Source organism: Tupaia chinensis, unplaced genomic scaffold, assembly GCF_000334495.1.
Source record: "Tupaia chinensis unplaced genomic scaffold, TupChi_1.0 Scaffold139757_1, whole genome shotgun sequence".
NCBI classification, from domain to species: Eukaryota; Metazoa; Chordata; class Mammalia; order Scandentia; family Tupaiidae; genus Tupaia; species Tupaia belangeri.
Window position 1 is genome coordinate 2,945,538 of NW_006199637.1, and position 14,085 is coordinate 2,959,622.

The 14,085-nt window shown below is 53.1% G+C and overlaps 1 protein-coding gene across 1 annotated transcript in view; it reads left to right on the plus strand.

Annotated features, from left to right (window-relative positions):
• OTOF (otoferlin) overlaps positions 1 to 14,085 on the plus strand; it is a 109,706-nt gene that overhangs the window by 26,846 nt on the left and 68,775 nt on the right. The window contains exon 3 of the mRNA XM_006162226.2: positions 6,466 to 6,554. Coding sequence (XP_006162288.1) covers positions 6,466 to 6,554 — 89 coding nt within the window. The remainder of the gene's footprint in view (positions 1 to 6,465; positions 6,555 to 14,085) is intronic.

Here is a 14,085-nt window from a genome sequence, read left to right on the forward strand (position 1 = left end):
AGGAATGGCCCAACTGGGCCCACCTCCAGCCATTTTGGTTTGACTCTAAGGCAGGCCCTAGGTCGGTGAACCAGATCCATAGGAGAGGCCAGAACAGTAACAAGAAAAGCTGCTGTTCACTGAGCACTCAGTGTGCAGTGAGGTGGGCTGAGAGTGTCACAGTGTCACACTCACTGTGACTCACTGGGCGGCCATCACCCCAGGGAATAAGGAGCCACCCCGGGTCTTGAACCCGAATCTGTCTGAACCAGAGCCCAAGACCACTCACAAATTAGACAAGACTCAGCCCTGCCCTTGCAGCCGCTAAGTCCAGTGGGGAGATGCACCAAGTACAGATAAAGAGGGGCCACAGAACCCTGAGCTCAGAGAAGACGTCATCAGCCTGGGGGTGACAGAATGGGGAGCGGGGGGCCTCATCTGTCCATGTCTGGAAGTTGTGGGCTGAGTGGTCCATGGGAGCAGGACTGTGCTCTTCTTCCTTGGCCTGGCATCCTGCGTGAGGCTCGGAGCAAGTGACCCAGTGGAAGAATGAGCTAAAAAACTGGGACCGGGGTCAGTAGGTGGTATAGTGGTTAAGGCACTGGACTCCCACATAGACGACTATGGTTCAAGTCTCAGACCCGGCAGCTTGAAGCTCACACCAGATGCATGTGCATGTGTGCCCAAAACTCCTGAGAGGAGAATGGAGGAGAAGGGATTGCAGTGTGGCCATCTCCCCGGAGGATGATTTCTCACTTTTCTGTTTTCCTGCCTCTCTCTATTTCTCTGGCAAGTGCATGTGCCCAATAGCCAAAATCTCTCTTTAATAAAAAAATTAATTAATTAAAAAGAAAAGAGGGGACCAGCAGTTGGTGTAATGGCTATGTCGCTGGACTCCCACGGTTTAAGTCCTGGACCTGGTGGCTTAAACTCATGCTGGGCACGCATGTGTGTGTGCCCAAGATCCCAAGAGGAGAATGGAATGGAGGAGAAGGGACTGCAGTGTGGCCATCCCCCCTGGGGGGTGATTTCTCGCTTTCTATCTCTCTGTCTCTCTCTGTCTTTCCAGCAAGTGCTCGTGCCCTATAGCAAAAATCTCTCCACAAAACTCGATACAAAAAAACTCTCCAAAAAAAAAAAAAAAAAAAAAAAATAGAACTAGTTCTGGCTAGTTGTGGTTAAGGTGCTAGATCCCACAAAGTTGACTAAATGGTTCAAATCTTGAAAAACACGTCAGACCCATATGTGTGCGTTCCCAAAGTCCTGAGAGGAGAATAAAGGCAGAGGAATTGCGGTGTGGCCATCCTTCCTAGAGGGGTGATTTCTCACTTCCCTCTCTCTGTGTTTCTCTCTGCTTCTCTCCAGTGAGTACACACTGCCTATGGCAAAAATCTAACAGGACACTGGGACTGGTACTTGTCACCCCAGACCTCTGCCTGGACTTGGGGGGCTTGGTTGGGCTGGTCTAACATGATAAGGAGTAGGCAAGATACAGATAAGACCGCTGAATGGTAGCACGTGAGTTGCACAAGACCGCTAGCTGGAGCATACGTGGACCTCGAACTTGAACCCAGGTCTTTAGGCTGCCAAGACAGTCTCTTCCCATTACACCCTATGCTTTGCAGCACGTCTCCATTCTCCCCCAAATCCTAGAGGGCTATTCCTTTAAGAGCACGGGCTTGCTGATTTGGAACAATTCCAGGCCCGGTCAGTGGGCAATCTGGACACAGTCCAGGTCATTCTCCAGCATACAGCAGGGAAAGCTGTCCGCAGAGTCCTAGATGCCGGCCAGTAGGATGCAGAGCCCTGTGCCCTGGCCAGCACCTGCCAGGTCAGGGCTGAGCCTAGTGCTGGTGAACTGGGTCAACACTCGATGTGCTCAGGGCTCCTGAGAACCCCTCCCGACAGAGGTCCTCTCTCCCTGCCCCACCCATAATGCTCAGTACTTTACTTCTACCACAGGCTGATATTTCAGGTCTGTGTCTGCCTCCAGAACTACCCAGCAGCGTCCCCAGGGCTGGGAAATGCCCCTGCATCCCCATGCCCTGCACGGTCCATGCCCAGAGCCTGGCACAGAGAAGGTGCTCAGCAGATGGGGCTTTCTGGCTCAGGACATCTGGGGAGGCAATGATTGGCTTAGCTGCTACCTGAGTTCCCTGGCAATGCTGGGCACATGGCCCAGAGGTGTTCAGAGGCTGAGATGGAGCAGGATCTTAAGATAGTGTGTTGGGGGACAGCAGATGGTGTAGCAGTTACATCGCTGCACTCCTACATGGCCAACTTTGGTTCAAGTCCTGGATCCGGTGGCTTCAAAATCATGCCAGGTGTGTGTGTGCATGCCCAAGATCCCAGGAGGAGGAGGAATGGAGGAGAAGAGATTGCGGTGTAGTCGTCCCCCTTGGGGGAGTGATTTCTCACTTCCCCTCTTACTGTGTCTGTCCCTCTCTCTCTCTTTGGCAAGCTCATGCAACCTAAGGCAAAAGCCTCTAAAAAATGAAAGATAGTACGTTGGGTTTCTTCAGCCCAGTCTCTAGGCTGCCGATCTGTAAGACATCCCAGAACTAGAAGATACCACCCTCTGCTGGTGTGGCCACAGGAAGAGAATCATGCTAGTGCCACCCAGGCTGGAAAGGCACCCTCTGTCACAGAAGCTTCCTGCAGCCCTGCAGTGGCCATCGCCAAGAAGGCCAGGCCTTGCCTTGGCTGCAGGAGCTGACAACAGCACAGTTGCCGTCCATAGAGTAAAACCACCACCTTGACTGAGTACTTACCTTGTGCCAGGTTCCATGCCATGTGCTTGGCCAGCCTCCAAGAACTCCGAGAAGCAAGTACTGTCACCATCAGCCTCACTTTAGAGAACTGAGCTCACCTGCCCACGCTCACACCACCAGGAGGGCCAGCGCTGCAGCTGAGTCAGCCGTTCAGGGCCGGTTTGCTCCGCGCCTCCCGTATGCCAGGTCCCAGGCTAAGAGCAGGGAGACCTCGGTGAGTGAGATGGAAACCAGGACTGGACAGCTCTGCTCTGAGCAATAGTCAATGTTGTCCCTGGACTTCTTGAGACCAGTAGGAAGGAGAGGGAGCAAGAGGCTTGGGACGTGGAGCCCAGTTCTATTTCTGATGACAAGTTCCCCAACACGAGTCTGATACCTGCAGAGAGGTCCAGCAATATAGCCATTACGCCAACTGCTGGTCCCCTCTTTTTTTTTTTTTTTTTAAAGAGAGATTTTGGCTATAGGGCATGTGCACTTGCCAGAGAAAGAGAGAGAGGCAGAAAAACAGAAAAGTGAGAAATCACCCTCCGGGGAGATGGCCACACTGCAATCCCTTCTCCATTCTCCTCTCAGGATTTTTGGGCACACACGCACATGCATCCAGCGTGAGCACGGGAGCTCAGCGACATCGCCATTACGGTAACTGCTGCACCCCTCAGCAAGCCAGCAGAGGCCCGTCGGCTCCCCTTTCTGGGTCTCTTGATCTCAACCAATCATTTTCCTGGAAATGACTTGTGCAGTGGCACTTAATGAAGCCACTGTTCAATGCCACCTCCTCCGAGGCTGTCCTTTCCTTAGTCATCTCCTGTCCCTCCAAATCCTTCTCTCCTCCCCATACCAAGATTCAGCCACATGCGCTCAGGTGGATCAAACATCCTGCCCCTTCCTCCCAAGAAAACCGGACTTTGGTGGACCCTGCAGCCCTCTCCCCTCAGCACCGCAGCTGCTAGGCTGGGCCTTCCTGAACTTCTATTTCCCTGCAGCCCCATAAAAGCAACTTCTCTAAGAAAACCACACACTCTGAGCTGCCAGGGCGTCTGACAGGAGAAGCAGAAGCTGTTTAATGAGGCCTGAGATGGCCCGGCTGCCTGTGCCCAAGTCCCCTCACCTGCTGCTCCCTCCTGGGTCCACTTGGCCTTCAAAGCCCTCCCCTCCCAGGACCTTCTCAGCACCTCCTCCCCACCCCGCCCCTAGGCCTCTCTCCCTCACAAGCTCATGTCTCAGGCCTGCTGGGACTTGAGCGGTCCTGAAGGGTGGTGACATGAAGACCATTTTCCTGAGCCTGCACCCGGCCCTGAGCTGCTCCCGGTGCACCCCAACCTTCGCAGCGGAGAGAGGGAAGTCCAATTTTAGAGCTGACAGTCTTGCAGGGGGAGCTCAGAGGCCCCTCCCAGCACGGCTCAGCCACTTAGAGTCTCTGTCCTGCTACTGCCCTGAGCTCTGGTTTCTCTGGCTAAAAAGCAAAAGAGACATTACCGGCCTCTTGGGCTATTGCAAAGACTAAATGCGTTAATGCACACAGAGCATCCAGCCCTCCGCCTAATGAAAAGTTCTCTATAAAGAGCAGCTCTTATGATTATGACTATTATTACTTATTATTGGCCTACCCAGTCTGAATTTAGTGCAGTATGAAAATGAAACTGAAAAACAGAAAGTCGGGGCCAGCAGCTTACATCTCTGGACTCCCACATGGGTGACCCTGGTTTGAGTCCTGGACCTAATGGCTTGAAACACACTGAGCACATGTGCGTGTGTGCCTAAAATCCTGAGAGGATAATGGAAGAGAAAGGATTATAACATGGCCCTCCCCACTAAGGGGGTAATCTCTCGCTTTCTCTCTCTGTCTCTCTGGTGGGCACACGTGTCTTATAACCAAAAAAAAAAAAAAAGCTCTTAGGAAAAAACCAGAAAGTCACTGCTCCCACCCCACCCCCCATAGCGCTCTGCAGCTCTTGAGCAGACCTCAGAGCTCTCCGATCTTCAGTTACCCAGAGCCATCCAGTCCTGAAGGGATTCCTCCTTCGGTCTGACAGCCTGTGTACACGGGGCTCCTCCCCTGTCTCCTCCTCGGGCCTCCACATCCTTCTCCCATCTAGCCGGCATGGGGGAAGCATCTGATCCTCAGTCTCTGCCACGGTCATGGGCGTCCTTGCTGCGCAGCATCCCTGCTGTCTGGTTCCTGCTCCGGGGCTGTGAGCACAGCAGGCCTGCAAACACCGGTCTTTGCATGAGACACCACGCCGGGGGCTCTGTGGCCTGCCAACTGGTCTCACTCCCAACCTAGGAGCCCCCGCACACCTACCCCAGCTTCTGACGTTGGGTTACAGCCTCGCCCCCTCACGTGAGCAGAGGACCCCTCCCCTGGCAGGCAGCCCCTGGACAGGAGGCCATCAAGTCGGCCTGATCACATTCGGCCCACAGAGTGTGAACCGTGCACCGGCCTCACCCCACAGTGGCACTCCTGCTGTCCTTGCCCCTGGGAACTTGCCCGCCACACTGCCTCCTTGGAGAGGCCCAAACTCTAGGAGCCATTCCCCCAGGGAAGCACCACGAAATCGCTGCAGCGGGGTCAGAACCTTCCTACCCGTTCCTCCCCGAACCTTAGAAATCCTGGGAAAGAAGAGGGCTTTGGTGACAGCCGGGGTGGTGGGCCTCGAGGAAACCTTAGAGAGGAGCCCAGCTCTGCCTACCCACAGCTCTCTACCTTGTAGCCTCGATTTGGGGCCTTTGTTGCTACTTCTCAGGGCATTAGGAGAAACCCTGCTCAAGCTCCTATATATAATTTCTTTCTTTTTTTTTTTTTCTTTGAGGTTTTCGCTATAGGGCACGAGCACTTGCCAGACAGACAGACAGAAAGCGAGAAATCACCCCCCAGGGGGGATGGCCACACCGCAATCCCTTCTCCTCCATTCTCCTCTTGGGATCTTGGGCACGCACGCACACGCACCTGGCGTGAGTTTTAAGCCACTGGGTCCAGGACGTGAACCACGGTCGACTACGTGGGAGTCCAGCGACATAGCCATTACACTAACTGCTGGTCCCATTAGCTCCTATTTATCATTTCTACCAATTCAGGGAAGAGGCCAAGGTAGACGTGTTAAGAGTGAGTTGGGAAACTGTGACTTGGGGCCAGGCTGTGGCTTGACCCTAATAATGCCACACAGCTGAAACCTGTCCCCAAAGCTAGTGTTGCCAGAGAGTGGGGTGGTCTGGCCTGAATGGGGTGTTCTGAGACTGGTCCGAAGGATTCTGATGTTAGAGAGCTGGCAGCTCACCGTCCTGCTCAGCACAACCAAAACTCAGGCTCATGGTCCACATCGTCACTGTGGCCCCTGAGGGCCTGAGCCCAACCACCTCCCTGGTCGCTCCACCCACTCCAGAGCCCCCGGAAGTTGGGGGACAGCTGAGAGGCTGTGGAAGGAGCACTGCTTTGGGAGTCAGAGTCTTGGTTAGGTCTAGGTTCTTCCATTTACCAGATGGCCTTGAGCAGGCCACTAAACCTCTTGAAGCGCTATCGAAAGAGGAGTCGGCAACCACACAGCCCCGTCCATAGGCGCTTGTCAGAATGAAATGAGATTTGGGGTATGAATGCTTTGTTCACACCGGGTGTGTGAGAAGCCACCTGGCTGTTGGAGACCCCATCGAAGAGTCCCCTCTCTCCCCATAACCCCTACATTATTTCCACCTGAAACCATGGTCGTCCCTCTCTCCCCAGACATTCCGATGGCCCGTGGCCAGCAACATTGACAAAAATGAGATGCTCGAGATTCAGATCTTCAACTACAGCAAAGTCTTCAGCAACAAGTAAGTATGAGGGTGGGACAGGGGAGGTGGGGCCTGGAGGGGCTGGGGCCGTCCTGCTTCTTGGGCCACCCTCTCTTTGGGTTTAAAGGAAGCTCTGCACACGCAGCCTGCCCTGCATTGATCTTCAAAGACCAAAGAGGTCTTGGCTGATCTTTGATCCCCATCAGGGACTCTCTTTTGTCTTGAGTCCCCCAACCATTGTCAGCCAAGAACACCTCATCCTCCTGTTCACCCCTGCGGTCCCTCTCTCTGTCAAAATTTCCTGTCCTTTTCTTTTTTCTTTCCTGTCCTTTTCTTTTTTCTTTTCTTTTCTTTTTTTCTTTTCTTTTCTTTTTTTCTTTTCTTTCCTTTTCTCCTCTTCTTTTAGAGGTTTTAGCCTTAGAGTGTGTTAGCTCACCAGAGGATAGTGAGAAATCACCCTGGGGGGATGGCCACACCACAGTCCCTTCTCCTCCACTGTCCTCCCAGATCTTGGACATCACACACACTTGCCCAGCGTGATTTTGAAGCCACTAGGTCCAGGCCTTGAATTGCAGTCAGCCATGTGAGAGACCAGCGATGAGATCGCTACGCCATCTGCTGGTCCCTGCTGTCCCTTTTTTAAGTCTCCCTCAGACCCCGTTAGGGGACAGATGCCCTGGTATTTACCTCTAAGGGCAGCAGGATTACTGCCTGTTCTGGGAGCAAGAGTCACAGTGGGCCTTCTCTGTAGAGTTCAGGGCCCTCAGGGGTGAGAGCCAGAATCACACAACCACTGCATTTGGGAGAACTGAGGTAAAGGAAGTTGGCGTGAGAAAAAGAACCCATGAGCATGGGCATCGGTGCCCGTCTCAGAGAGGATGGTTCATCCTAGAAACAGAGGGCATCTTGAAAAGTCGTCCCTCACCCGGTGTTCTGGGGACCGCAGGAAGTGGATACATGGTGTGAAGGAAGGAAGCTTCCCGGTCAGGGTCCAGGAGGCCCCCAGGTCTGGAACAAGAGCCTCCTTCCAGGAACCTTGGGCTAACCCACAAGGATGAGATGTGGGTTCGGGTATCTTGTGGGTCAGGCTCTGCCTATCCAGGACTTTGAGTGATGGTGGGCCGGCCCAGCTACCAGCCTCCTGGTTGCAGAAAATGCCAGGGGCCCCTGAATAATTCAGGAACCAGGAGAGCAGGGGAGGCCTAGCCCAGCCTCGGACACTTGACACCGGCTCCCAGGGGAAAGGGATGAATTATTGACAGGATTCTGGTGCCCAGTTGCCGCTCTGTTGTAGCCAGTCTATGGACTCATCTGTGCCCATGGCCTTCTTCCTGCTGGCTAATTGCCTGGGAGTCCTAAGCCTACCTAGGCTACCTGCCCTCTGCGGGCCTACAGCCTCCTGTGAGCAGTGCTGTCTGTGCTGGTGACCTGGGCAGACCATGCGAGGGAAGTTGATGAGGGACATGGGCTTAGCTCCTGGCTCCTTCTCTTTACAGCCAGGGGGAAACTAAGGCCTGGAGAGGGCTTTCGTCCAGGGACACACATAGGTTCAGGGCAGAGCCAGGTCTTCCACTCAGACCTCCTGACCCTCAGGGCAGTGCTACTCTCCACACAAAGGGCCTCACACTTCCACTTCCAGATAAAGGACCCACCTGCCCATGAGTCTACCCTTCTCCACCTCCACCTGGCTTTCACTTCCCAGGCAGCTCCTCCCACTTGTCCCACACTGACCACCCAAAAGAAGAAGCCCCTGCAGTGTTTGCAGCCAGGCCACACTGAGGGCAGGTGGGGCAGTGGGGGCAGGGGGCATCACTTCTGGGGTCACCATAAGAGCCTGAGCTGGGGTCTTCTCCCTCCCTCCCTAGCCTGGGAAGGATTCCATCCAGCTCCCCCAGTCCCACCCCAGAGAAAGTCTATAGAGGAGGGGCCATGGGGCCACATTCTGGCCAGAAACAGCATTAGGGACCTTGTTTTGCAGCTGTGTTGTCTTAGTAGCTACCTGTTTCCTGCTTATGGTAAGTTACAGACCTGTAAAAGAGGTTTTCTAAAAATGCATTTTCGTATACTTATATAAGACTGAGATCTTGTCCCTTATCCATTTCAAAGAATGTTATTTTTTTATTTTTACTTGGAAGAGATTCCAGTGAACGGGGGTGGGGAGTAGGGCACTGTTAGGAGTTAAAATTTCCCCCCCAGAGCCACTCCCTGGTGTGTGGCAAATTGATTGCTGTAGCCTTGTGAGCTCCCAGTACCCCAGCCCGACCCTCTGACCCACAGACTAGCCTTAGCTCTGTGAGTTATGCAGAGCTGGGGGTAGGGAGCTGTGTGGGTCTGCCCCAGGGCCCATCTTGCAAAGGAGACCCACTGTCTGGGCCCTCCAACTGCAATCCCTGAGCCACAAACCACGTTAGGGAGGGAGGAGGGGCGTGGGAGGAGGGGTTGACGTCTGAGCACTGCTGGGTTCAAGGAGGTTCACACGAGTGTTTTCACCTCCACTGTCCAATGAAGCAAGCGGTATCACCTCCTTTGGGAAGTGAAGCAAGAGGGAGACGCTGGAAAACATGGCAAAAGAACATAGCTGTCAGGTGGCAGAATCCCCCTTGGATCCTACTGGGTGAACCCACGTAACACTGACTCAAGAGCCCAGGCTTTTTCCACTGTCTACACAGCCTCCCTTTAGTCTACATGTGGACAGGGCTCAGACCAGGATGTGAGGAGTAGGGGGATTTGCCAGAAGGCCACCCTCAGCTCTCAGTGTGATTAAGGCCGACAGAGTAGCAGTGAGAGCCACTGTCGCGTGGGGAGATCCCCGTCGCTAGGGTGTGCAGCAGAGGCTCAAAACCGTGTGATGTGTCAGGGAGCTTGCTTCAGGATTCATGCTGGAAGAAGTGCTGGCCATCTTTCTCCTCAAGACCCTCCCAAGTCTAAGGTCTGGAGAGCACCAGCGGCTCCTGCGAGTGCTTACAAGGGAATGGCTCCATCCTGCCCCCTGGGGGTGTCTTCTCATATTGCAGCTCTCTGCTGAGTCTGGGGACCTTTGCTGGTTTGGCCATTTCAGGACAGGGAAACAGGACAGGGAAAGATGAAGCTGAGTGCCAGAGCTCAGTGGGTGCCCGACAGGTCCTGGTGGAACAAAAGCACCCCAAAGGACCAGTCTGTGAAGAGTAAGAGTAGAACAGAGTTTCTCAAAGTGCTCCCCAGTGTCGCCTAGAAATTGGTTCAAAATGCACTTTCTCAGGCCCTGTGCCATCTTCAGAATCAGAGCTCCTGCAAGTGGGATTCATACTAGAAGCCTGAAACTGGCCATGCTGGAAGTATTTACACCACGGAAATTGGCAAGAGCTGCAAATCCATTCTGCCCTACACTCCCCCAGCCAATGGTTAAACATTTGCCGCATACCCATGAGGGTCCCAGTCATTCATGTTTTTGGTTTTTATTTTACAAGACTTCTAGGTCATTTTGTTCACTCCAAAGTTTGAGAACTACTGATTTAGAACCAAAAGAGTTAAGGTGCAAAAAAGTCCAGTGCAGGGAGGCCAGTAGGTAGGGTGGTGGTTAAGGACCTGGACTCCTACATGGCCAACCACGGATTGAGTCCCAGACCTAACGGTTTGCTTTCTCACTACCCCTCTTTCTGTCTCTGTCTCTCTCTGGTCAAACTGAAGAATAATAATCAGTAAAATTAAATAATTCTTTAAAAAACAAAGCAAAGGCCAGTGTAGTCTTTCATGCCACAGTCTATGTTAGACTGTCTGCATGGCATAGAAGCTAAGAGCCCACCCACTCATTTCATAGACAGGTGGCCTAGGCCCCAGCCCAGCCCTGCTCTCTGTAGCATTGAGCTGAGGAGAGATTAGGGTACAGTCAGGAGAGGAGGCTTCCACAGTGCTGGTTTGAGAAGAGCCTAGAAGCCTGTTTCGCCCTCAGGGAGGTGGGGCGGGCTGGCAGATGGGCTCTGCGCTCCAGAGGGAAGCATGTCATACTCATCCCCAACCACGGATTGAGTCCCAGACCTAACGGTTTGCTTTCTCACTACCCCTCTTTCTGTCTCTGTCTCTCTCTGGTCAAACTGAAGAATAATAATCAGTAAAATTAAATAATTCTTTAAAAAACAAAGCAAAGGCCAGTGTAGTCTTTCATGCCACAGTCTATGTTAGACTGTCTGCATGGCATAGAAGCTAAGAGCCCACCCACTCATTTCATAGACAGGTGGCCTAGGCCCCAGCCCAGCCCTGCTCTCTGTAGCATTGAGCTGAGGAGAGATTAGGGTACAGTCAGGAGAGGAGGCTTCCACAGTGCTGGTTTGAGAAGAGCCTAGAAGCCTGTTTCGCCCTCAGGGAGGTGGGGCGGGCTGGCAGATGGGCTCTGCGCTCCAGAGGGAAGCATGTCATACTCATCCATCATGACTGCTCCTCCCACCTCCTCCCCTCACACAGATGGAGGCTTTGTTTTGTTTTTAATCAGTGTTCACCCTCCACAGCCCTCAGGATGGCATCGACACTGAACATGTCTGTTTAAGTCGGAACCCATCCGAGACCTCACCCAGATTTGTCATCCATCACCTGCATCCCTTTCTCCATCTCACCTCCTCTACGAATTGAGGGCAGCTCTGAACGATCCCCAAGGTCTCTTCCAATTCCACACGCTGTGGATGCTCCCTCAGCCTTCGTCCCTGCGGCTACAAAGGACGTGCCCGTTTTAATCGACCCTGTGTGCAAGCACCCTGTGAGAACATCTCCGAGCCCCCTGGTCCCTCCCAGAGCAATGGCCTTCTAGCCATATGGTGAATCAGGGCTCAGGTCAGCTCCATCAACGTTTACCGGGCACCCACTGTCGTTCATTAACTCAGCCACAGATATTGAGATCTCTGGTGTGCCGGAAATGCCACGAAGCAGCTGGAGATAGAAAACACCACCCGTGCCCTTGGAGGCCCACAGTGTGCAAGAGGCTCCCCAAGAACAGCGATTAGACAGCTTTCACAGACAGTTTGAAGGCTCAGATCAGGCAGGGAGGCCGGGCTCCTGACTTGGAGAAAGGCAAAAGTCCCGGAGGCTGGATTCTCACAGGAGGAGAAGGGGTTCAACCTTCTCCTGGAGAATGAGAGAAGGGGGCCAGAGGAGGCCTGGCCTCCACCCTGATCCAGGGAAGAGGCCCAAGAGAGGGAGACTTCTTCCAGCGAGAGCCAAGCCAAAGGTCCTAGCTGGGACCTGGCCTCTCCTCTGAGAGCAATGCATGCGGGCTCTCTCGGTGTCCAGGACTCACTGGTGTCCTGCCACATCCAGGTGACAGGAGAAAGAAACGCCACCGATTGCTCTGAGAACCTAGAGAAAGAGAACCTGAGCTGGGCTAGTAAAACATTGTTCTGGGACTGGCAGGTGGCTTGGTGGTTAAGGGTGCTGGACTCCCACATGGCCGACCACAGTTCAAGTCCTGGACCTAGCGTCTTACTTTCTCACTTTCCTTCTCTCTCTCTCTCTCTCACTCTATCTCTCTCTGATCAAATTAAAAATAAATAAATAAAATAAAGTTAAAAATACAATAATTCTTAAAAAAAAAAAAAAAGTTGTCCCTAAGCTCCTAGGCCACTGGGAATGTGGTGTAAAATACAGTGTCCCACATGCCAGGGAGTCTGAGAAGGGCTTTAGTCTCTTGGTTAGTCCTCAAACAGACACTCTGGGGGTGTCTTCTCATATTGCAGCTCTCTGCTGAGTCTGGGGACCTTTGCTGGTTTGGCCATTTCAGGACAGGGAAACAGGACAGGGAAAGATGAAGCTGAGTGCCAGAGCTCAGTGGGTGCCCGACAGGTCCTGGTGGAACAAAAGCACCCCAAAGGACCAGTCTGTGAAGAGTAAGAGTAGAACAGAGTTTCTCAAAGTGCTCCCCAGTGTCGCCTAGAAATTGGTTCAAAATGCACTTTCTCAGGCCCTGTGCCATCTTCAGAATCAGAGCTCCTGCAAGTGGGATTCATACTAGAAGCCTGAAACTGGCCATGCTGGAAGTATTTACACCACGGAAATTGGCAAGAGCTGCAAATCCATTCTGCCCTACCCTCCCCCAGCCAATGGTTAAACATTTGCCGCATACCCATGAGGGTCCCAGTCATTCATGTTTTTGGTTTTTATTTTACAAGACTTCTAGGTCATTTTGTTCACTCCAAAGTTTGAGAACTACTGATTTAGAACCAAAAGAGTTAAGGTGCAAAAAAGTCCAGTGCAGGGAGGCCAGTAGGTAGGGTGGTGGTTAAGGACCTGGACTCCTACATGGCCAACCACGGATTGAGTCCCAGACCTAACGGTTTGCTTTCTCACTACCCCTCTTTCTGTCTCTGTCTCTCTCTGGTCAAACTGAAGAATAATAATCAGTAAAATTAAATAATTCTTTAAAAAACAAAGCAAAGGCCAGTGTAGTCTTTCATGCCACAGTCTATGTTAGACTGTCTGCATGGCATAGAAGCTAAGAGCCCACCCACTCATTTCATAGACAGGTGGCCTAGGCCCCAGCCCAGCCCTGCTCTCTGTAGCATTGAGCTGAGGAGAGATTAGGGTACAGTCAGGAGAGGAGGCTTCCACAGTGCTGGTTTGAGAAGAGCCTAGAAGCCTGTTTCGCCCTCAGGGAGGTGGGGCGGGCTGGCAGATGGGCTCTGCGCTCCAGAGGGAAGCATGTCATACTCATCCATCATGACTGCTCCTCCCACCTCCTCCCCTCACACAGATGGAGGCTTTGTTTTGTTTTTAATCAGTGTTCACCCTCCACAGCCCTCAGGATGGCATCGACACTGAACATGTCTGTTTAAGTCGGAACCCATCCGAGACCTCACCCAGATTTGTCATCCATCACCTGCATCCCTTTCTCCATCTCACCTCCTCTACGAATTGAGGGCAGCTCTGAACGATCCCCAAGGTCTCTTCCAATTCCACACGCTGTGGATGCTCCCTCAGCCTTCGTCCCTGCGGCTACAAAGGACGTGCCCGTTTTAATCGACCCTGTGTGCAAGCACCCTGTGAGAACATCTCCGAGCCCCCTGGTCCCTCCCAGAGCAATGGCCTTCTAGCCATATGGTGAATCAGGGCTCAGGTCAGCTCCATCAACGTTTACCGGGCACCCACTGTCGTTCATTAACTCAGCCACAGATATTGAGATCTCTGGTGTGCCGGAAATGCCACGAAGCAGCTGGAGATAGAAAACACCACCCGTGCCCTTGGAGGCCCACAGTGTGCAAGAGGCTCCCCAAGAACAGCGATTAGACAGCTTTCACAGACAGTTTGAAGGCTCAGATCAGGCAGGGAGGCCGGGCTCCTGACTTGGAGAAAGGCAAAAGTCCCGGAGGCTGGATTCTCACAGGAGGAGAAGGGGTTCAACCTTCTCCTGGAGAATGAGAGAAGGGGGCCAGAGGAGGCCTGGCCTCCACCCTGATCCAGGGAAGAGGCCCAAGAGAGGGAGACTTCTTCCAGCGAGAGCCAAGCCAAAGGTCCTAGCTGGGACCTGGCCTCTCCTCTGAGAGCAATGCATGCGGGCTCTCTCGGTGTCCAGGACTCACTGGTGTACTGCCACATCCAGGTGACAGGAGAA